Genomic DNA, 24,974 nt, shown 5'->3' on the forward strand with positions numbered 1-24,974 from the left:
AGATTTATTGATTTAAGACTCTTAATATATTGGATTATACAACACCAGTTCCTCTTCATATACACTAGAATGCAAATTATCAGTGGTAGTTAGTAGCATGTTACACTCTGATGAAGTGACACTGCAGAATATAAAAACAGATCCAATAAAAGACCAGAGATTATATAGTGCTTGATTGATGCTGTCAAGGTAAGTATTCATTTAACAATATGCTTAGTGTTGGTTCATTAAGTGGGATGAACTCAAAATTTAAAGTTAAACTTTGATTAAAAAAAAAATAGCTTTCTCACATTTCACAACGAATAAATTAGTTTACAAAGCATTGAATTCAACCCCCAACTCATAGCATGGCATAAATAGGAGTAATTTATATTTTGAAGTTTATTCAACTTAAATTGTTTTAGGACAAAAAATACACTTTTTAATTATTATTATTATTATTATTATTTATTTATTTTTACAGTGCTGCTGTTGTATATCGTAGCATAAAACTGTACTGCTTCATGCTGAGAGCTACGTTGGTCCTCTCAACTTGCTAAATACAAAATACTAGCCACTATATGTAGAAGGTAAAGTATGACATAAAGTTACATTTCTTGATGCCAGTATTCATATAATGGTTGGCATTATAGTTCAGTTAGTTATAGTTGTCTCAGGACCACTTTTGGGTTTTTTTAGCCTCATCTCGGAATCTAAGGCATTTTTACTTGGTCTAAAACAGGGCGGATTCGGGATTTTTGATCAAGACCAGTTGAGACCAGGCAAGTACTATTGTGATCAGTAAGAAACGCAGAATGCAGGAGCTGCGCTACCTTCTGGGTGTCACTTGTTGTCTCGATAATGTCTTGGTGTCAGTTCAGTTGGTGGGGTCTTAACTACAACACTATGGTGCACTTCTGAATTAAGTTTCTACATATGTAGCCAGGAGTCATGTGGATGCATTTGATCCCAAGTATTCCTTCTGCCAGTACTTTTGGAATACATTTTGTGTGCACGTCATCTTGCCGACAAATACGATTTGGCGCATGTCTGTGATCTTGTCGCCCCCCGGATGTGTTTATTTTTAGCCTGGCAAGCAAGACCCACTTTTCTTGAAAGACTGAAAGTGGGTCTGGAAAGTCTGCCTTTGACAGCTGATCGGCCTGGTTCAAAAACAAAACGTGCAATCAAATTCATTTATTTGTTGTGACCTATTCTTTATGAACAATGTCACTCTTGGTGTCAGAAGTCTATTCAAAATGTCGGGGGGAACAATAGTTTGTTTCCTTCAGCATTAAACTCAATTCTAAATGACCAGAACCACAAAGTCATTATTTAAAAAGAAGACATGTGTCAAGATCACTGACTTATATATGAATGGACTAACAAAGACGCTTACTTGCTGTCGTGAGAAGTGAAGCCACCGGTGGTCATCTTGGGTGGCCACTTGCTAAGGCCACCTAACTTGAATACATTGATTTCTCCGCGGCGTTATTTTCCATGGTGACAGCGAAAATACCACCGATAGGTAAGAATGTGATTACACGATCTGAGGCTATAATTGTTCCACTACGGCAACTACACTAGGTCAAACTACATAGGAAGTTACCAAAAGATGTAACTTCCGCTCTTCGCTGATTGGTTCTTTCAAATCACTATCTGTTTGATCTCAGAAATACGCTTGATGGCAACTGTGTCCAGACTCACTCGCTGGTACAGTTATCAGTCTGGTTTCTAGGCTAGTTTATTTGCCAGTCTGTCCCTGGCTTCCTGAAATATGAATAAATGAAACAAAGAAGAATCAAAGTCAATGTCGTTAGAATGACTGACCATCTCCTTAAATCCAGTTCCCTGAGTACTGTAAGATCCAAGTTTATTGTTTCTTACCTTGCCGTGATTGGGTTCGTGAGGCATGTCCGAGGCCACTATGCCGTAATGGTCCAACTGCCGACAAGGTTTGCCAACTGCCAAGATTTGTTCCAGTGAGGTATTCGGAGGCGGACACTGGGACAGGCTGGAGATTACCTGGGCTAAAGGAACCGGGATCGGCTCCTGCTGCCGCTTTTGAGTAATCCCCTGGAATGTTGAAAGCGTAGACTCGGCCCTGTGCTGAAGTGCACTGCTCCTGAACAAACCACCACCGTTAACAGAGTAATCCGAATTGCCAATGTTGGGGATGCTGTAATCCATGCAGGAATCTAACGAGGTGTCCGCAAGAGTTTTTTGGCTGTTATTGAGGCACGGACCCAGACTCTCTCCGAAGCCATAGTCTTGCCACTGCGATTTTACTACCGGCTGTTCTGTGCTGGAGAGGCCACATAGTCCGTTTAGGTTGGTGTCCTTCTGTTTGGCATGGCACTGTTGTGAGGGCGGGCTCTGTATCAGGGGCTGCTGCTGCTGCTGAAGGTAGCTTTCATGCTGTTGAAGAAGTTCCCCATCTAGTTCTGACGTCTTGCCATTGAAAACCGTTTGCTGTGAGTTCATGTGTTCCAATTGTATCCCCGCAGTCATGAGAATGTCTTGGGCTGACCATTGTCGGTTGGGGGCAGCTTCAACATGCCCCATCAGGTCTCCGTTGACTAAGGTATTGGCCAAATGCTCACTCTGGTGGTCCCAGTTGTGTGCTCCTTTGCCTGAGCACATGCTGAGGTGCTTTTGCATCTGCTGGGATAACTGGACAATGGGAGCCTTCCTAGCCACAGGAGGCTTATGGTGAGGAAACTGCATTTTCACATTTGGGTCAGAGTTGAGAGTGCTTTCAGACACTGACACAGTTGTTGTACTCACTGAGGGATTGCAGGGTATCTGTCCTCCCTGGTCTGCCGAATCATTCTTTCCTTCAATGGAGTCATAGATGTAGGAAAGGATTTCATCATTTGTTAGTAAGTCATCCAAGGTGGGCACACGCTCCGGGTCTATCTCAACTCGAATCATCCTCTCATCCAACAGGAGAAGTTCAAGATCCTCAGCGCTCAGCCCCAAACCCTCTAGAGCGCCAAACAACTCCCCGTTTGAACAACCGCCATCTTCCGAATCCACGACCCCTTGCCCTTCCAGTGAAAGAGAGTCCAGAGTAGCAAGCAGTGGGTCAAAGCTGGTGCCCGGTTCTGTGATACTTCGATCCACTTCACCATTGCTTGGTGTGTCCCAGCTTCTGTGCAAACCAGATTTAGAATCAGAGAAGCCCATTTGGTCTCCAAAGAAGCTGCTGTGAAAGGAGATTTTGGGCTCTAGGGCAGGCTGGCAAACGTACACTGACTCATCCTGGCTCATGAGGGCCCCAAGAAGTGAGCCTGGGTCAAGACCATCCCTCAACAACCTGTCAGTCCGGCTCTTCTTTGACTTAATACTGTTCTTTTCAGAAACACTATCTCTGAAGCCCGCAATGGGATGGTTAGACTGGTAAAGCAAGGCCTCGCCTGTAGCATATGTAAAGGGTAAATGCATGGAGCGTTTACGCAAGTGTTCTCCTCCCTCTTCATCCCTGAAAAACAGAAAACAGGATTATTAAGTGGAACTTCTGTGGTCGTCGTTTAAATAATACCGAATTTTCACGACTATAAGGCACACTTAAAAGTCTTACATTTTCTCAAAAATCAATGGTGTGCCTAATAGTGAGGTGAACCTTTTTTGTGCACAGAGTTCTAAAATCTGTAAGCGTTCCACATGACTGTCTGTGTGGGAGCATTTCTGCCGACAAATTGCTTATATTCAGGAAATCCGGCCCTGGTTGAGGACTGGCAGGCATGAGAACCCGACTCAACTGAAAGATGACGTGAGTCTTCAGTTTCTCATGCCTGCCAGTCTGCAACCAGGGCCAGGTTTTCTGTATCTAAAGCCTCGGTATCTACTCTACTCTACTCTACTCTACTCTACTCTACTCTACTCTACTCTACTCTACTCTACTCGACTCGACTCGACTCGACTCTACTCTACTCTACTCTACTCTACTCTACTCTACTCTGCAAAAGCCCCGTCTCCACCAACAAATCTACCCGGCTCTACTCTACTCTACTCAACTCACTTTTTTCTGGTACCTTGCTCCTTTGCGGTTCTAAAAAAAGTAGCCCAGTTCCAGAACGTGACGTAATTATTTTGGAGGCCAATGATTGGTTCGAGACATGTCGTCATCAATGTGCAGCTGCGCAAACCACCAACCCGGGAAAACAGCTGCCATCAACGATGAAGAGAGGACAACAATGGCTTCCAAACAGATTAATGCTTTGACTTTTGAGGAGGTGCAAACTTTTTTAACATTATTGAATGCAGTCTTCTGGTTGCTGCAATATTCATTTGATGTTTTCAGGCTGAAATAAACAGATACAAACCATTGTTTGCGCTCTCCATTGTTTTTGCCTGTGTGTGCAGTGCTTCGGTCGCTTTAGCATGACATCACTGGCAAAATGAGGAGGGGCCACCACCCGACTACGGGTGGTGGCCGTGGCAGTGGAGACGCAATGCGTTTTGGTGTAGAGCCAAGTAGAGCAGAGCAGAGTAGAGTAGAGTAGAGTAGGGTAGATACCGTCGGTGGAAACAAGGCTTTTGATACAGTTGGATGTCTTGGTGCTCACTGCTTTCCCTTTATGGAACTGCTAGAGCGAGTTACACCACAATTTGGGAATGGATGTGCTTGGGCTAAACGTGTCTGCTTGCACTAATCGAGCTTTCGCAAAAGCCATCCATCCATCATTTCTGAGGAGCCGCACGGGAACAAGACTGACTCTGACAATACTAGAGGGAACCTAGAACTAGCCCAGCTTTTTGTTTCAGATACAGTTTGAGGACTTTGAGGGATTTGTGGATGGGGATTGGTCAAAAGTAATGTGAGTACATTGTTAAATGCTTCAAGTACAACCAAACTCACTGTTTACATTGTTAAATACTTCAATAAAGTAGAACCGAACTCAGTTTTGCTCCGCTGCCTTTTTAAAAACATGTAAAAATATGTTTTAGCATGAAAGCATGCTACCATATGTTTTGAGCTAGCGTATGTTTAACCGTAACTGCGCCCAATAGTGCGGTGCTTCTTATGTGTGTGTTAAATACAGAAATAGCACCCGTAACTGAGACTAAGACTGGTTGTGAAAATATGGTACACACGTTGCGTATCTCAAATTGTGGCTCCATATGCGAATAACAATTAAATTTTCAGTTTTGAGTTCAACAGTAAAAAACCAAAACTTACAAAAGGGGTCTCTGGGTGGCGATGATGTAGTCGGGTTTGCCATTTTTGTAAACTAGACGAGCGTTGGCCTGCACCCATTTCCAGCGGTTCTCCTTGGTGAGCAGCCTGAACACCGTCAGTCCACTCTCCCCAGTCTTCATCACTGCAGCACAAACACATACAGTCATTGTTGCTGCATCGGATGGCCCTTGCATGGCAGTGTGGTTTCATGTTTAATCTTGTGTTTGTTTGTTTGTTTGTTTGGTTTGCACATTGACTAAAGTAGTACATTGACCCTTGAACCGTACTGGTGAGCGTATCTGGCCTCTGAGTTATTTGTCCTCACAATGTGTTAGTGCTGGGTCATCTGTGATGCTTTGCTTATGCAGTGGATTTGTAGACCCCCCCTCCCTTTCCCATCTTCTTCTCTGGCAGCTCTACATCTTTACTCAATCTGCTCCGTAATCCCCTGGGATTAATAGCAAAAACTGTTTTAACTCTCTGACAGGGTTGGACCGGGCATCCTCAACTTTTTTGACAAGTCTACATTCAAAATATACTGTTCCGAAGGTATTACGGTAGACGGACATCTCATGGACTGACACTGTCTAGCATTTAAGTGTCAGTTGGTTTTGATCAGCGGGCCAATTGGTAGCCCACCGGCCGCACACAAAGACTGAAAAAGAGCGGCAGCAACAAATCAATAAAATCACAAAAAATCGATACGTTTTTGAAGTAATGGCAACAAATTTCGTTAGCGATTTATTGTGTCATGCACTTATGACGTCAGTCAGCAACCATGCCATAGGATGAGCACAGTTAGCAGAGTAGCAGACATCTATTGAGAGAATGGCTGGTAAAGAAAAACAGTGACTGGATTCAAACATGGCCGAGGCAAGGAAAATAATTCAACCTAAAATTAGGGATCTTACACGCTACACAATGCCAGACAGTTCATTGTTTACAGACTTTGTCAAAGTGAGATGGCATGACACAGAAACGACACAGTGATGATTCAGCACCTAATACCCTTAAAGGCATGTTGGACTGATAGATGAGGTGCTAGTTCATGAAAAATATTGCTTTATGTGAAACTGATCCGCAACACATAACAGGTTGTGAAACACTGATAAGATCACTCATGACATACTTTGTGCACTGAAAGAAAATGAAACTTACTTCTGACATGATTTTCTGCACAGTACAACATATCTGCGGCATGGATGAACTGATAACCAGATCCTCGTACCCGCAGTTCAGCCTCTGTGTACCCCAGGACTATCTTCCCCCTGAAGAGAGGCATACAATCTAGATCAGTGATCTTAGCACAATCTTAATATGTTACATTTCCTGCACTGGAACCACATTTTTGAAGCCTACTTTGCATCACAAGCCAGCGGTGTAAAGTCCAGCTTATGCTTGGTTCTGAAGATCATGTTCTTGGTCCTGATCTCCAGGATGGATGGAGGTTGCAGAGGAGTTGCGATGGCAAAAAGTGCAAGCTGTGCTGGCGCCTTTCCTCCATTTTCTTGCCGCTGGTTCTGTCCGTGTAGAAATTTGAGCCTGCCCTGGAAGTTCAGAGCCTGCAAAGAAGAGAAAGTTGATTTGTGAATTTATTGTCACACCTAGCTAGCTGGTTTGATGTAGCAAGAGTTTGATTGTGTTGTCGTAGAACTGCTAGATGCTAAAAACCATGGGATGGACCGATAATATGTTTGCTTGTTTGTTCATTTGTTTGTTTTTCAGACACTTGATTGTTCATTTAATTTGCATGCTGATAGTTGATGTTTTTAAATGTAAACAAACACTACAAACTTTTCTTGAACATGGCATGAATTTCACTCAAATATTACACGTTTTAGAAAAACAACTGCATGTCTTTCTAACAGTCTTGCTCTACATTCAACTAAATTGTAGCACGTTGTTTTATTTTCAACATTGAGATACAGCACTTTGTTATAGCTGTGGTTGTTCTTTAAAGTATTCTATAAATAAAGCTGAGTTGGGTGGACTTGAGTGGTGTCTCAGTCCGAACACTAAGGGGCACTATGTAAAAGGACAGCAGTACATACAGTTGATATGGGATGAAGAAAATGATTAAATAGAACGTAGAGTCTGGTGGTTAGTGTGTCTGAAGGGCCATGAAGGTGACAATGACTTGTGATTGTGGAACAGGAGTGTGTGTCGTGAGAGACAAAGGCTGACGGTTGGGAAAAAAACATTAGTTGAATGTCATTTTGGCGTGATTACACTGCAAAGTGTTTACTTTCTCAATAAAGAGATTGTTGGTTGCAGCATCAACATCCCTAGAAAGAAGTTGGTCAGGCTATGCTCCCCACTTTGGTTGCTATAGCCTTTAAACATACTTTGCAGTGGCCTGTTGCAAACCTGATTCAAGAGCAAACATAAGGCTTTAATTCAGCTTTTGACATGAAGCGGTGGTTTAAAGCAATGGTAGTTAATAGAAAAAAACGGCCAGCAGGTGGCAGCAGAGTATAAGAGATCAGCCAGGGCCATGTGCAACAAGCTCTTTTTGCCAGTGTTTTTAACAGGAATGTGAATAGAGACTTAGCTATATTCTAATGCTAATTGCTGCAAAACGGAAACAGATAAACATACTTTTTTTCTCCTGATGAAAGAAGAAACTGTAATCTTTCTTTTGGTAGGTTCCATGTTTTTATAGCAATAGAAAACAATATTCTGTGGGCCTTGAAAAATCAGTCAAAATCCAATATAATAGCCGGGGGAGCGAAAGGGGTTGCTTCAGTGAAAATGGCTGGGAGTGAATGAGTAAAATTAGGTCAAATTACCACAGTGGGAAATTTGTTTTAAAGAATATTGTGGTAATTCAAAGATTATTTGGCTGGCCTATGACGAGAATGGCCTATGGGTGATATTTTCTCAAATGCATTTGATCAAATACTTATATTACACATATTTTGATGGTTCAAATGCATTTTTTCCCAGTTAGATGCATAAGGAACACTATACATTGTGTGCAGTATTTATAAATCATTCCAAATATGTGCTTGGTGCCTTATGGGGGGCGGGGAGACTGTTTGTCTATTTGATTTTAACTTCATCCCACTTAGAAGAGCATGAAGCGGAAATTTGTGGTGATACTTTGCGACCCAGGCAGACGGTTCATTTGTGATGTGTTGATGATGTGGCGTGTCATCTTTCATAGGCGTCTCATGAAAGTGACGACATCAAGAAGTGATCAAATCATTACGTTATTTACAATATATTTTTACATACAAGGCATTTCACAACTTTTATAATATGGTTATTTTGGGAGAAATCTCAAAATCGACATTTTTGTCCAAACAATGTATGTTTGTCAATAGTTCAAAACTAATATTGCTGACATGCGGACCTTTTTTGCCAGAGGGGGTCAAGAAACTAACTCTTCTCTGTTGCAGCCATGTTTTTTGTAGTATCAGCATCAATTGCACATTAACTGGGCATGAGAGAAAAAATTTAGCCAAAAATTCTACTTGATCAATAAAATTGATTGCCCAGTCCTACTGTGGTCAATTCAGTATTCATTCCATCACCTTGTAGATATTGTACATACTCATACAGCATGGTTTTCCGCGAAACCTACCAGGAAGCCAGAGGAATTGTCCAGTAGGCAGCGAAATCGACACACAAAGCTCCTCTCCAGGAATGACGAGTTCTCTGGAGGAAGCTGCTCAGGGTTATAGGTGACCATGGATGAGCTGTTGTCCGGCTCAATCTCTGTGAATGCAAGAAAATCAAATTGTTGAATGTTATTGGTGGTTTTGTTTTGTTTTTAAAAGTATAAAAGTCATAAAAGTATCGTATCGTATCGTATCGTATTTGTTCATTTAGACAAAAGACAATTTACAACATTCAATTTTCACATACAATTACATCCAAAAAGAAAAAGGGCTGACGGGATGAAACTGAAGTTTATTAATTCCCATCCCCAGAATACAATAGGACGCAGATAATCCAAATTCTAATCAAAATCTAGTTGTGTAAAGATCAAGTTGTTGATTGATACAAAAAAGTTCATCTTCCCAAAAGTTTTTGTTGATCAAAACATTGATTTGTTCTCTGGTTAATCAGTTCGGTCCAGTAGCTTTGGATAGTTGACGATAAATGGCAACCCGCATCCAGCCTCACCATTCAATCGGTTTCTTCCTCATCTCGATTCCTGTTCATCGCTGCGTTCCGACGTGCAATCCTCTCCAAATTGTTCAGCTTTGTAGCCAAGCTGAACAACCTGGAGAGGATTTCTTTCACACAGTCAATTGTGTAATATAGATTCAAGAGCTAGAAAAGAGTAATGGTTTTGTTGCCATAATGTCTGAATCATGTTCAACCTTCGGTTTAATGACACATTTACCACTAAAAAACCTTGTTGCACTGTCCAAGTTGCACTACAGCGATAACACTTGTGGCTTGGGATCAAGAGTTTGTGTCAGAGCTATAGGTCTTATCTTGAACACATTGCTAAAATCCAAAGACACAGACATAAGCATCTTACAACCAAAATACAGATGGGGACCACTTCACCTCGTAAGCCCGCTGAAGATTACGAGGTCATGTGACCCGACCTGAGGGACAGTCTTATGGCTTACTGCCTAAACTGTGTGTACTAAACCGTCTGATTTTGAATTCCCAAAGTGTGTATGCCAACATGGGCTTTTTGTTGTAGTTAAGTCATCATCGAAAAAGGGAGTCCCCTTCAAATACAAATGACACGCTGTCTTATTAGAGAACCACAGTTTGCCCCAACGAGGAAGAGGAAGGAAGAGAATGTATTCTACTGTCAGGACAAAAAAAACATGCACATAACATGGCAATGATGGAGCCATCTCTCAATAGAATCTCAGAATCATTCTCTCGCTCACTATTAATATAAGAAAGTTGTTAGAGAGTTTAACTAGCCCTACTCTTACACCTTGGCAGGCATCAGGTTTTATGCCCGTTTTCAGCTGGATTTTCATTTTGATATGGTCTTGATGAAGTGATAAAATCCAGAAGAGACAACAACCTTGAGGCGAATCCTGGCTGATGGCGGCCGGTGCTGCAGTAGGTGGATTCAACGCCCAGTGTAAGTTTCTGCGCAGCTCCTGCTGGTCCTCCGTATGGACCAGTTCATAAACACTCTGGTGCATGACATCGGTCTAGAGAAAAAAAGAAGGATGAAATGGTGAGTCAAATTCTGAGCCACGGCCGACTGTGGCATAACAACATCCTAAATTTAACAGATAGATAATTCCTATTCCCCGCCAGTTTGTTGATGAATACTAATTGGATATATGGCTACATGAATTTAATCCAAACTGTAAAAAATAAATAAATCAGTTTTTACAGGGGGGAAACGGCAGCTGTGGTTACCAGAGAAATTCTGTAAAAAAAAATAAAAAATACAGTGCAAATGTAACTTTACAGAACAACTTGAACATTTTACTGGTATTGAATGTATAATAAACAGTAACTGCTTCTACATTTTACCGGGATTCAATGTACACTAAATAAGAATCTGGATGTAAATTTTACAGAACAAAATAATATAAAGTTCAGATTTTATCTCTCAGAAAAGACTCTGAATGTTGTAACTTCATCTGCGGAGTGCCACAGGGCTCAGTACTCAGTCCTCTATTGTTCAGCATTTACATGCTTCTGTTTGGTGGTATTTTACGTAAATATTACAACAGCCTTAACTGTTGTGCCAATGAAACCTAATTACACACTATAAATCCTAAAAGCTAACTAACCCATGCGATTGCTGTAATCTATCGGCATGCCTCGCTGAGATTAAACAAGGGATGTCCTGAATATTGTGTCGCCAGAACTGCGTTATTACATCCCTGCAATTTTATTAAAAGACAGCAGTTAGTACAAACTGCTGCGGTAAGACTCCTGACGAGAAAAAGAAAGTTTGATCATATTACTCTGATACTAGCCAATTTGTATTGGCTCCCGGTCCACTTGAGATGCAATTCTAAGGTTTTTGATACTTACTCGTAAAATATTACACAGCTAAGCACCTTCTTCTGTCCAGAAACCTTTGTTTGCAATACGCTAGGCTTTTAATGATTCCAAGCCCCCCCCCCCCCCCCCCCAAAAAAAAGTCAGTAGTTTTAGGAGTATTTTTATATTGGACTTCAGAACTCTGGACTGCCTTACCTGCGGTAATTAAAGCCGCTAATTCAGTAGAAATTTTTAAATCCCGCCTCAAGACTTATTTTTATACTCTTGCTTTTAGTTCTAAACAAACACATGTAGGTCTGTTTTTCAAACACTTCTCTCGCCTGTCACCTCATCTCCTTTTTGGAGAGGGGCTACGTGACGATGACTGCTGATATATGGATCCTGGACCGACCAACCGGGATAATAGCTGAGGTGGGACAAGTTGCAATGGAGAATTCTGCTGTAATTCTCTGCATCATGCAGGTGAGTGAACCCCAGGATGCTGAGCAGTTTCCAGCAGATGCTGCATGCAACCTACCCATCCAAACGTGAGGTAATAAAGTCATAAAGTCAAATTGTATGGCATGACTGAATGACAAATGTGAGCAATGACCTGATGGAAGCCCAAGTAATCCTGGATGGTGTGAGAGGAGAAGAAGATGGTACCACTGGCAGTGATGACCAGGACAAAGCCATTGAGAGCCTAGAGGAAGCAACACATAGTTTGTGTTAAGTCTAGTAGCAGTGAACAGAGTGTCAAAGTCATGCTGCTAATTTTAGTCACGTATGATTGTTACGTAATGTTTACCCAGAATCAAATTAGCACAACAAACATCAGCGTGCACATTTAGGTCACCTCAAGGTGCAATAACATGCATTGCAAGCAAATCTATTAAGAGTATTATATTTAAGGGTTATAAGCACCTACTTGGATCATGTCGCTGCCAATTTATTGTCTATTAAGACAAAGTGTTTATCTTCAGATATGTTTAAGGCATGCAATGTCCTTGATTTTATTTGTTTATTTGTTTATCTATTTTGTTTGGTGATGGCAGTATGTTGGTGCTATGAGTGGAAGCCTACATGAAGATATAAACTGCCACAGAATTCTGATTATTATTTAAAATTATTAAATTATTGTTAAATGTTGAATCATGGCACAAGTATTTCTGTCATCACTGTCTTGTGTCAGGATTAGTGATGAGTCGTATGAGATTGGTGCTGGCTAATTTTATTTTTAATCGCTATGGAAACCTGTTTAGGCAGCAAACTATTCATCATCCATCTATCAATTTTTCACAATTCTCTTTTTCTGTCATACAAGTTTTATTTCTGTGAGTGTAACAATTAACTCATTCACTCCCAGCCGTTTTCACTGAAGCAACCAACTCCCAACTGTTTTACTGGATTTTGACCGATTTTGCAAAGCCAACAGAATATTGTGTTCTATTGCTATAAAAACATGGAACATACCAAAAGAAAGATTAGAGTCTCTTCTTTCATCAGGAGAAAAAAAGTCTATTTCTATCTGTTTTCATTTTTGCAGTAATTAGCATACGTATATAGCTAAGTTTCATCATTAATCACAAATCTGCTTAAAACAGTGGGGAAAACAGCTTGTTGCAACATGGCCCTGGTTGATCTCTTATACTCTGCTGCCACCTGGTTTCAGAGGCTGCACCAAAGCTTTCTATAAACATAAAAAAAAACGTATTTATAAATTTTTGGGAGCAAATGAGTTAATGATACAACAGAAGTATGTTTAATTGCTTATTTTAAGCTAAAATTAATGTCGTCTAGAAAGGATACAAAGACAGTTAAAAACATAAAGGCAGGAATTTAAGATGCAGGCTAACTTGTACTACATGCAGCCCATTCCGCCCCCAGGCTCCTCAAGCACCCAGGACACAAAAGACAACAAATTATCAGAACCCAAGCACCAAGTGTTAATCCAATAACCACAGACGTTTAGAGAGCACGTTCTTTACTTCCATTCAGGTCGAATCACAGTCCAACAATCCATGTTTGTTACATGGAGCCGCCCAAAAAAAACAGCGAAAAATCTCGCCGTACCTCCAAATCATCACGCACATGCGCTGTATTAAAAAAAACACAATTTAACAATCTCCCCTTTTTTTCAAGTACTACATTAACATAAATATGAATGTCTTACAGAACATACAGTGAAACAAGAAAAACAGTAGAGTTGGAACACAGCATTAGAAGTAACATTTATATTTTAAGTTTGCAATCACTTTCGCTAAGGACTCTCAAGAGGCCAAGTGCAGATGCCCCTGTTTTGGTTAAGCAGTTGGCAAGTTGTTCGTTGGTATCTGACTCCATTTTCCTGAACAGTCCCATAGAGCCTCAGCTCCTTCACATTACTGATCTCAAGACACAGTCTTTTCTCCGTAACAGACTTTGTGGATTTGACTGCATCCAGAAGAGAAATATTGTCTGTTACACACACATTGGGTACATTTCTGCAGCAACAGTTGCCAGTTGTGATTTGTGAGTACAGTGTTGCAAGAAAAACTGAACTGTCAATTCCATCTGCAAGAGCTAGAGTCTCACCTGCTAATGTACTCCGCACAACACTCTGGACCCGTTTTGACTGCCAGGATATGGGTGAGAATTTTCCATTTTCACCCATGAGCATGATGAAATGCTCACCCTATGTACCACCATCAGAGAAGCTTCCAAGAGAGGAATCACTGAACACTAAAAGTTTGAGGGAGCTGTTTTCCTGCAGGTACTGAAACCTCAACCTGACCTTCTCTGATTTAAATTTTCTAATAAGCTTGTTTGCACAATGTCGAGTTTGAATTGTGGCATGTTTAGTGCTAGATGCCAAGATAGAAACGTCACACATCAAATCTGGTCGGCTCTGCCTTACTACCCACAATATTTGTCCTATCTTCGATTTGAGCATGTCTATTTCATTGTCAGTCAGTGGTCCGTCACGTTGTGTTGCTCTGGTAGGCTCTATTGTGATACTTTGCAGATTTTTTATGCGTGTACTTTGATGTGCCTGTGTTTCATCTTGAAAATATTGCAGCAAGTATTTCCATTCCTAGGTAACTAAAGTTACTGTACTCTTCCCTGACAACTTGGAAAGCAGTTTTCAACTGAGGGATGACATTTGTGGTAAACACATCTGTGCTCTGTGCCTCCTGAAGAGGGCAGATGTAAATATCCCTCTTAGTGTCTTGCTTTGTAAAAAAAGGCTGCTTTAATGTCCATGGAATTTCGCTGCCACTTGTTATGACATATGACAGCCATGATCATCTTCAAAGACTCTGTAGCACATGTAAGTGAGTCTTTGGGAAGGTCCTTTGTGTTCATCTCCTCAAAACCTCTTGCTACTAGTTGGGCCTTTGGCGCAACACCAGCAGCCGTTTCCTTTAGTGTACACACCCACCTTGTTGAGATGTATTTTTTACCTTCATCTGTGACTACATAAAATACATTGTTTTTCTTCCAATTTGAAATCTCATGTTTAGCTGGAAGAAACAGGTCCTCATGCACTACGTCATCTTGGGTGTTGTTAGCACTATTTCCATTGCTCCAAGATTGACTGACTCTGTTGTTCCGGCTTCTTCTTCCGGCTGGCTAAACTGCAGGTTGTACCAGTTTTTGTGTTTTCCAGTAGCTTTTCCTGCTCTGCTGAGGACAGTTCCAGTATAACACTCTGTTTATCTTTATATGTAACCACTTGGCCAGATTTCAGTTTAAAGCCTTCAGAACTTGACTGGGCTTGTTGTGGCATCCAAGACTGATCAAAACTGCCTCTGGTTCATGTGGGGCTTCAACAATATTATCAGCATTTTGAGGTCCATTGTTCATTTCTATCTCTTCCTCAATCGCTGAGATCTGCTGCTGCTGTAGCTGGAGAATTTTCAACAGTGTCCGTCTCTTGTTCTGCGTCAATGTCTGTCTCTTTGATTGGGGGGTCATTCACTTTTCTCTGTCTGGTGTGATGCACCCGCACATATGCTCCACCGTGCCTCACAAATACAACATTACTCCATGGGCTGTGTGCTGCAGTCATTTTGATCTCAATATTAAACTTTTCAGCCATATCTTTTATTTCTTAATTATTGAATTCACCTCCATTGTCACTGGTCCAACAGTGAATAAATTGTGTCACAATCTCTTTTGGTTTCTTTGTGGTGACTCTGCTCCCTGCACTGAAGCGAGTGAAGTGGTCAATAGCATGTAGATACCACACATTTGGTTTTAAGTTCATGCAGGTCAACAGCATCAGTTTCATTGTAGGTTGAAGCCATTGCAAGACCGACAACTGGTTTGTGCTTTGGTTTACTGTACCTGCTGCACGTTTCACAATCCTTCACAATTTTCTTGAGACTTGCCTTGCTTTCTTTATCTTGAGTGCCTGAGCAGGCCAGTAGTCTCTGTAGCCTCTCTTCTGTCTATGTAGTTTCAGAAGTATCTTCTCATTTTCTCATATTATCGCTAACAATGAGAATCTCATATTCGCCTTTTGAGTCTCACTTGTTTTTTCTTTATCTTGACCAGTGTCTCAAGTTGAAGGTATTAATTCCAGTTTAACTTAAGTTAAACATTGTCGCCGTCATGTGCACTGTCCAACACTGCACTTGCTCTCTTCAGTGAGGCCCTGCTTAAAAGCATTGGTATATCTGCTGGGACAACCTCTGTTTCTATTTGGCACCTGGTATTTGCCTTTGCTGCTAGGGTCACTTTTCTTGTGGAGTGAGCTACTTTGCCCTCACCAAATCTAAATGGCCTTGCACTTATTTCACCCACTATTTGTGTACTTCTCTGTACTTCGCAGTCCACTTCTCGCCACACACTGTTCTTGTGCAGGCCATGAAGATACATCATACATGAAGAGCATACGACAAAGTGATATTGCATTCTTCATAGTCATTTTTTTTTGTCCCTCATCTTTTGTCAGTTTGACACTTTCGCTTTTATGTGGACAGTCCTTTGCCCAGTAAAATGTACTTTGACAAACTGCACACCTCATTCTCCTGCCACGTTTATCAATTGGATTATTACGTAGCATCGCAGTTTGAGGTTGTAGGCTGGTGAATTTGGTTTCACTTTTAAAAGGGGATCTTGTATAATAGGCACACTCACTGTTTGCACTCATTTGGTGCACGCTGCCGCATCTTCTCTTCAAAGCTGATTCCATGTCAGCAAAGGAAACACTTGGGCAAGCTGTCAGCACTAACTGTTTGTCTTTGACGTTCAGACCAGCAGTATCCAGAAGTTTAAAGGCAAGTACAGCATCTGGGAACTCCATTTTAAATGAATATATTTTGTTGTACCTTCGTTAAAACTCAACAATCAATGTAGTCAAACATAAAGACCAACTTTGTCAAGAGTGCAGCCATACCAGTGTCAGATTTCAAGCCATCGGCGGCACTTTCCCTCGCTCTGCCAGTGAGCGACAAGGTAACTGCTAGCGCTTGTTTCTTTTCCTCGAGGTCGGTAACTCTTCATCATATGTCAATCTCATTTTTCCAAGTTTCGTAGGACGTCTTCTTGTCAAATGGCGGTGGAATCTTGTAATAAGCAGCAGCAGCCATCCTCTGCTACCGATCTTAATCCAATAACCACAGGCGTTTAAAGAACACGTTCTTTACTTCCATTCAGGTCGAATCACAGTCCAACAATCCCTGTTTGTTACATGGAGCCGCCAAAACAAAACAGCGAAAAATCTTGCGGTACCTCCAAAACCTCACGTACATGGGCTGTATTAAAAAAACACAACTTAACACCAAGAACCCAGCTCGGGAACCCGCTCCACCACAAAAACCCTCCTCTCCTACAACATGCACCACAACATCTGCAATGCCCAATCCAGTATTGATGGTGCACTGTTTACCCCTTTTTAGGCGTTTAATGTTGGGCCAGAAATTCCTCAAAACTGCCTGAAAGTCGTTCTCCATGGCCTCATTGAAATACTCGCCAAAAGAAGAATGAATGAAGACTCATTCTACTTGGCCTACAGGTACAAATCATATGTCCTGAGTCCCACAGGGGACATGAGCATTCAAGTCAGCACAACAACGGAGTCTCGAGTGGGAGAGCAGCACCTCCTTTAAGGACCCCAAAAAAGGTAGGTACTCTGAACTGTTACTTTGGTGCGTAGGAACAAATACGTCAGGATACATCTCCCGACTCAAAGACAGAGAGAAACTTCCCAACATACAGGCAACGGTTAGAGTTTTATAGTTTGTAGGGGTGTCAGGCAATAATTTTTTTTAATCGTAAATAATCGCATGACTTCAATCGTTAACTCACGATTAATGGTCTATTTTATACCTGTTCTTAATGTACAATAAAATGCATAATTATTTTTCTAAGTTTCATACTCTTGTTAAAATAAAAGTGGAAAAAATGTTAAACTAATAGAAATATTTCTGCATTTTTTAGTAATTAGATCATAATAGTTCATAAAATTGAGTTAATATTAAAAAGATGTACTGTACTGTAAAAAAAAAAAGTGTCATATTGATTTATGTTGAGGTCATTTTTTTCTGCCACTAGATGGCATAATTGCATTTGTAAAACGCTGGTGACAGCTCAGTGCATTTTTCTTTTCATATTAAGAGCTACCTAATCTTTAACATGAAGTAACTTGTGAAATTCTGCACATTTTTCAAATGGTAAAATACAACTTGACCCCAGTCTCCAAAAATATATGCATTACTATTAAATTTATTACTGCTCAATTTTGACGTGGACATATCTGGAATTACCCAAGTACAGGCTTTCCAATTAGGGGCTGTCATTAATCGCGCCTTAAAAACAATTGTGCCGTTAAAGGAACTTTAAATTAATTCAAAATTAACGCACTAATTTTGACACCCCTAACAGTTTGCGTTTCATTTGCCTTGGTGAGCATTAGTGGGCAGGGACTTCTTATTTATTGCACACCTGCTTTCCATTTGCCAATCAGCTGGTTTATAGGTGCAACTGTGGAAGAAAGGCGACATTGGAATATTGAAAATTTTAACCTCCATTGGTCTAGTAATTGTTTGTCTTTAGCATTCTATGCATTTGTCCTGTTCTCCAGTGTGTCTACTGTTTTTCCCCCATCCTGCCTTCGTCCACCACCTTTAGTTATATAGTATACTTTGCGTCTTTTTCACGACCTTTTGTCTTTGTTGTTGTTTTTTTTGTTACCCTGTTGCTATTTGTTCACTCTCATTCTGTTCTACCATATTTAATGAAACTTTTATTGTTATTAATTGGTGTTCAGAGTTTACTTTGGAATCGTCTTTATGGCCTATGGCTATGCATGACAGCACCTATAAAGGTTGAAAAGGATGGGGAAAAAAAGAGGGAAGAAGCCTCTTAGGTGAATCGGAGCACTGATATTTCCAGCTCACCTAGTGTGCACATGCCCTTTCTGCATTTACCAACATTCCGTAAACAAACAGGTCACAACAAACACACAAAAATGTCAACACTAACATGCATAGAAGCACAGCCATCTCATTCCCAAACCAGGCCAGGGGCAGTTGTGGGGGTTGGACAAGTGACTAATGCTGGAGACTTCATGTTATTCTTTTGGACACACACGCACACACGCACACACACACACAAAGTCACTGCAATTATCTGCCACACTTCTTCCATGATAAACATTAACACCTAAATGTCAAAGCTGAGGATTTCACATTAGCAGCCACCAAACTGACAAAAAACAGTTTAATGGTACGAAAGGTATAGTTTTGCATGAAACAAGTTACTTTTGCGATAAATTTACCAATGCTATTTAGTTAAGATTGATTATTTTCTGGGGGAGATTTTTTTTTTCCTAGAAAGAATATTTTTGCTGGGGGAAACTGATGTTATGTAGTCACTCCAGCCGTGTTTCCAACGAGCAGTACCTTACGCACGGTAAGCATTTTTCTTTGTTTCCCAAAAATCTCAAAATATTTGCTCATTACTTTCCTACGTTTCAACACCCTTACATTCCAGGTCTAATTGGCCGTCTTTACTTCTCACCTGTATTGGTAAACCTGATGTACTACCACTAAGTGGACTGGAGTCTGTACTTTGGATTGAACTTAATTTGTTGAATTTTGGACCCATTTTTACAAAGTACCCATTTTTAATAATCTCCATCATAAATACAGCATGCTCTTGGTTGGCCGACAGAGAATTGTCACTTGGACCACTTGGCATATAAAAATAGACATATACAAAATTATATGCATCAAAGAAAAACATTGTTTTCACAAATAAAGCAGAAGCAAGCAGGAAGAGGCCCCCTTTTTGGAATGGTCACCTCTGACCGAGCCCGTTTCTCCATATGAGCTTTCATGTTTCATTACAGGCGAGCCAAAAGAATTGCAGACTAGAACGACATAACGAAACCTCCCCGGCAGGATCGGGTTGCTGTGGGTGGCTAGGCGGCTCCTTCCCCTCCTGGAATGCCAGTTTGGTGCACATTGGGAGGAATTGGACTGGAAAATCAATGACTCCAGCAGATCAAAAGCGATCTGGCAGCCAGTGGGTTTTCGCTCCATCCAATCACATATACAGTATAAAACTGCCATGAACCAAGACTGGATGCACTGTTTAGGCTTTTTTTAAGGATCAATATAATATGGACAAATTGAATGTATTATTTGTTTTATAGTATCATTGTGAGAAGATAAGATCAGACCGTATTAAGTAGAGTAATAAATAATGTTTAATTTGGGGCAACGTTGAAGCTAGACTTCCGGCAGATGTTCACATCAGACAGATTTAATTAACCTGATGTGCCAGATGGTTTGTATCACAAAACCGTTTGTCCACATGGAAAAGAGCTCATAGAACCTACAGTGACTACTATAGTGACTCAATAAAGCCGATCTTTTACAACAGAGATCCACCACATTTAAAGCATGAGAACAGTATCCCTGCGTATTCCCTAGATTGTGTGCCACAGTTAGCATGGATTTTTGCATTCAAATAATTGGTCTTGTAACAAAGTCAGTCTGTAGTGTGTTGCATAAAATTGCAGTCAAACAAGCGACAACTGCTTCCAATAAGAAGAGAAATAAGTGCCAGGTGTTCTCCCCCCAATCCCCCACCCACCCGTTCCTGTTTCGTGCAGTTCGACTTCCTCCCTTTGATGCCGCCAAAACTGGAAAATTGTCAGGTCGCTTTTATCCCACTGTCAACCAGTCACTTGTGTGAAAGGCACTAATACAGGAAGTTGAAAAGTAATTGATCAAAGGTTGAGGTTGTGTCCCATTCAATTAGATCAACCAATTAGTAGAACGCATGTGACGCTACCTTGACTAGCACTGTCAAAATATGCGCTTGGAAAAAGCTCCTACCATTACAGTATGCAACATTGTTTATATTTTTGTCCGTCTCTAAAAAGTCACTGATGGCGCACGCCCTAATTGCAATATGTTGTTTTTTCTTAATTGATATGTGACTTGAGCTAGGCTGTTGGCGCACTTATCCAGTTGAAAACAGTTAAGACCATCCGGTCACACATTTTTACATGGACTACGCTGAGCCGTCCCCCATTTGGGTGGGTTAGGGTTAGGGTGGCGAAGACAGTAAAAGAGTAGAGATAATTTTGAATAGAGCAGGCCTTCTTCCACATTCAGCAGATAAGGCTCCAGAGCTGTACTCGATTTTTCTGGCATCCAGTAAATAGTTCAACTGAGAATATGCAGTCTCCTGGCTGTTATTATTAGTATAGCAAACATTCAAGATAAAAGAACCGGTGAAAGTTCCCATCTGAACTTTACAATGTTAGTATTTTGTCTATAATAAACTTGATAACTTCATTATATTTAATGTACAATTAATACCTTTAAAAACACATTTTGCCACTTGCTGTCGACTGAAAATGACATCACAGGTGCTCAGAGCTCAGGTAACGAGCAACTACCTGTTTTCTGAGTGTGGTCATGTGACGTTCGTAAACTGAGCCCTGATTGGTCGTTACCTGAGCCCTGGTGTCATTTTCAGTCGACAACAAGTGGCAAAATGTGGTACATGAAAAATAATCTAATTATAGACAAACTATCAACTTCTTACTGCTGAAAATGGCTAAATAAGTCAAGTATCCATTTAATTATTTACTATTTTTGTGTTAATTTGTTTGTTTGTTGTTCGAGTCCAGTTTACATGGCTTGTGCATGGGCAGTGACGTCACGTTGGCTGGAGTCAGTACTGGGTGTACCGGATTATGAATTTCAGAACCAACCATCCAGCAATTTGTTGTGTATACAGTAGTAATATGAGACGATGATACATGAATTTGGTTTCACAGTCATAACGGCCCTCTGAAGTAAAACATTATTACCATGTGGCCAGAGACAAAACATAGTTTGACACCCCTGTCACCCCGTACATTGTAAAGGCTTCCTCCTTGATATTGTCGCAAAAATGTCTGGAAAACCAGCCTAGTCGTAATTTTGTATTATTATCCCGCTGACAAACAAACAGATGCAGGCCATTGTAAGCAATCTCAAACAGTAAGTGCTTTAAAGCAGTTTCAGATTAGAAGTATTTTAGTCAGCAAGCAGCAGACTGTGCAAGTGCACAAAACAGTGCTGTATTGTTGAATGAGCGCGCGGCAGACAGTGCCAGATGTGTCGATTGTAAAGCCACCCTGAGGATTTTGGCATCCAAATAGATGGCCTAAATAGAATTTTGGGGACTTTTCAGAGATTGAAAAATACATGGGGTTAGATTGGGACATGTTGTTGGACCATGAACAGTTGTTGGGATTCAGTGACGTTATAAAATAATCTTTTGATCACTTTCCATCGTTACTGACCTGCAGTAAAAGTTCTCCTTCAGGTATCTTGGCGTCCACAGCTCCTGCTGTTTTTCCATCAACATTGTTCACGCTGACTGGAGTGACTTTGTCCCGGTTGGTCAGGGCCACTGTGGAGAGAGGAGACATATGAAGCTGGTTTGGACAAGGGTGATGTGGTGCAGACACGCTTTGGTATTGTGATCCTAAGGATGCAAAAGCTAATCTACTCTGGCTCATCGCATCTTTAATTCCCAAATCCAAAAATGTGTTGGCTAACTTGATAGGGTTGCAATGATAAATTATTAAGATTAAAAACAAAATATTAATTGGGTTCCATCATGCCAAATCATCCAGTGGCTTGAATATTCAATAATGGAGAAATTGCAAGTGAATGCTGAAAGCTGAATGCTAGTAAAAAATGAATGCATGTGGAATGTTTGTGAAATGCTTACCAAGTAAAGTGAAAGATAAATGACCCGAAAATTACTATCACGTGTAGATGAATGAATAAACTTAAACCGCAATCAGTCTCAGGTGGGATTCAAACCATCGCCTCCTGTTTACTGGCCATGCCCCTTTTTGCCAAAAAATATCCAAATTCAATGGGTCGTAGCTCCCAAACCCTGCTCCGATTGGTCTATATTTTAGGATGGGTGTTGTGCCATCGCTGTCAACAAGTACACCAAGTTTTGATGAAATCAAAATCTGTTTAGCTAAAATTTTCCGATTTTTGGGGCGGGGAGGAGGAATGCTCCTTAATTCTTAAGACTTTACACACACAACAGTACATAAATTGTGTACTATTTTTTTCCCACCACTTTGACAGTTTGCTTGTTTGTTTGTTTCATTTTGTAGTAGCACTTGAGATGTCATCATAGGGGAACAATTCAATAAAATGCATTGATCTATCTATTTTCTTTACTAGTCCTCATTAGGGTCAGGTTTGGGTAATCCAGGTCCAGAAAGTAAAAACCCTGCCACAGATTGGCTTTAGCCACAGGTGCTTCTACTCAACTGGCAGGTAAACAAGCTTGTCTCCACCTGTTGAGTAGAAGCACCTGTGGCTAAAGCCAAACACTTTCAGGGTTTTTACTTTCTGGACTTGGATTCCTTAAACCTAAATAGGGTTGTGGGTAAACTGGAGCTGAGCCTAGCAAAAAACAGTTCCATTTTAGCCTACCTAAGTTGAACCTGATTGTTGTTTTATCTGAAGACATTTAATATTTTCAATTTGATGTTTTACTGTTTATTAATTTACTTATAGGCATATCAATGTGATATAATCATGAGTGTTTAATAGAATACAGTGGAATAATGATTTTGTGAACTTTATTTTATCCTCTCACCCTCAAAGCTATTGAAGATAGGAATGTGCATGATGTTATTTAGAGCCTTTTGGCATTGGAGTCTAAAAGTCTGGGGTTAGATCCTAATTGCATTTGTTCCCCCAGTCAAGAAGGGGAACTGTATGTAAATGTCTGTTTACTAATAAGATTACACCTTTGGCCAACCTGGAATCAACATGTCTGTATGTAAACGTCTGTTTACTAACAACATTACACATTTGTTCACTAGGAGATGACATGTCTGCCCTTTGTTCAATCAAGAGCCGGGAGGAGGAACCTTTTATCTTTTTTGTATAAATGAGTCGATGTTTTGTAAATTGTCACACACTTGGGGTCATCACGTTGCATTCAGATGTGGCGTCCTAACGGTGTCTTTGGAAGCTTTTAAATAAATCCTTGCAAGGAACCTTGTTCATCAGATCTCGGATACAATCATTTTGAACACGCAAAGATTACACTTAAAATAGTAATCATACAATTCCTTCATATCTGACATATTTTATGTTATATTTATGTACAGAATGTCTTACTGTATCCCACTTAACTCCGGTGGGATGCATTGTGGTCAATTAGTTTTGTCATTTACAAATCAAAAGGTAGTATTTGCATTCATAATGTTTATTTTCAGTCCACATGAAAAACTGTCCTTTTCCATACACTACCATTGTTAATGTGCCTTCTCTGGAAATGACTTTATTCGAGACCATGACTGGCTAACCTGCTCCTACAGTTTGGGGTTATGGGTTTCTTGCCACTAGCTTCCAAAAGTCATAACAAGGCAATCACGGCAACAAGTTAGTATGAGTAAGTATGAGTATGTTGGATTATGTCACATGCAGTTTGTTTGAAAATAAGGTCAGGGGTGTCAGACCAAAGCCGTGTCCCGTGTGAAGGTCCGAGCAGCAAGTCCATATGATAGCTGAGAAGCTCACCCCACCATTCACACATGGACTCCTTGTTAACCCTCCTTGGCAGACAACAAAAGAGCTAACCCAAAAACCTCGTTGCCCCATCATGTCATACGTCATGCCCCCCTGAACCCCCAGGTCAGCGGTCATCATGGGTCGTGGCACGGTGCTCCTGCTGGGGTCAGAGATTAATGTGCTAGCCCGTTGCTCTCTTTCTCATGACGTCACCTCATGATCAACGAGACCTAATGTCTCACATTGTGGAGACCCAGTTATGTTTATATCCATTTTGTGAACGTTTAATGCAGATATTTACTGTATATTAAATATTCTTTCAGATGAATCTTGAGTTTACCAATAATCAGAATAAAAGATGGGATGCATAACGGTCAGGTAGTGGGTAGCATCCCAGCCTCAGAGTTGAGAGGTCCTACTTCAAAACTCGGCTGTTTATTGCAAACGTGAGTGACATCATGCACACAATGATCGTAACATCTCTGATCCCGGCGACCTTTTCTGGTCAAATTCCAATCTCTTATCCTTCTTCTGCGGTATAACAGCATCAAATAAGATGTGCAGCTAATGGGAATGAAACTGCACCGCTTGTATGCGACGTTCCATTGTGGAAGGAGTTCTGGTGCATTTTAAATGGAGAAGATTTTGTTTGGTTATTTATGATTGGATTATTGCTATTAGTTCATGGTTTCCAATAATCACTTTGGTAGAGCTGCATCTTTTGTGAAAATGTTATAAAAAAAAATAAAAAAGTTGAGTTCAGTCAAAAGGCCCTATTTTTGTGCCCAGCGCAAGTCTAAAGCAATGTGCAGTATAACTGTGTGTATAGGTTTCTT

At 40.7% G+C, this 24,974-nt stretch overlaps 1 protein-coding gene across 1 annotated transcript in view; it reads right to left on the reverse strand.

Moving 5' to 3' along the window:
• LOC144060353 (aryl hydrocarbon receptor-like) overlaps nucleotides 1-24,974 on the reverse strand; it is a 49,861-nt gene that overhangs the window by 3,527 nt on the left and 21,360 nt on the right. The window contains exons 3-10 of the mRNA XM_077579812.1: nucleotides 21,888-21,997; nucleotides 11,706-11,795; nucleotides 10,170-10,302; nucleotides 8,751-8,884; nucleotides 6,524-6,726; nucleotides 6,323-6,432; nucleotides 5,165-5,306; nucleotides 1,867-3,463 (exon numbers count right to left, since the gene is read on the reverse strand). Of these exons, the coding sequence (XP_077435938.1) occupies nucleotides 1,867-3,463; nucleotides 5,165-5,306; nucleotides 6,323-6,432; nucleotides 6,524-6,726; nucleotides 8,751-8,884; nucleotides 10,170-10,302; nucleotides 11,706-11,795; nucleotides 21,888-21,997 (2,519 nt within the window). The remainder of the gene's footprint in view (nucleotides 1-1,866; nucleotides 3,464-5,164; nucleotides 5,307-6,322; nucleotides 6,433-6,523; nucleotides 6,727-8,750; nucleotides 8,885-10,169; nucleotides 10,303-11,705; nucleotides 11,796-21,887; nucleotides 21,998-24,974) is intronic.

The sequence above is a fragment of the Vanacampus margaritifer genome, chromosome 11 (genome assembly GCF_051991255.1).
Source record: "Vanacampus margaritifer isolate UIUO_Vmar chromosome 11, RoL_Vmar_1.0, whole genome shotgun sequence".
In the NCBI taxonomy this organism is placed as follows: domain Eukaryota; kingdom Metazoa; phylum Chordata; class Actinopteri; order Syngnathiformes; family Syngnathidae; genus Vanacampus; species Vanacampus margaritifer.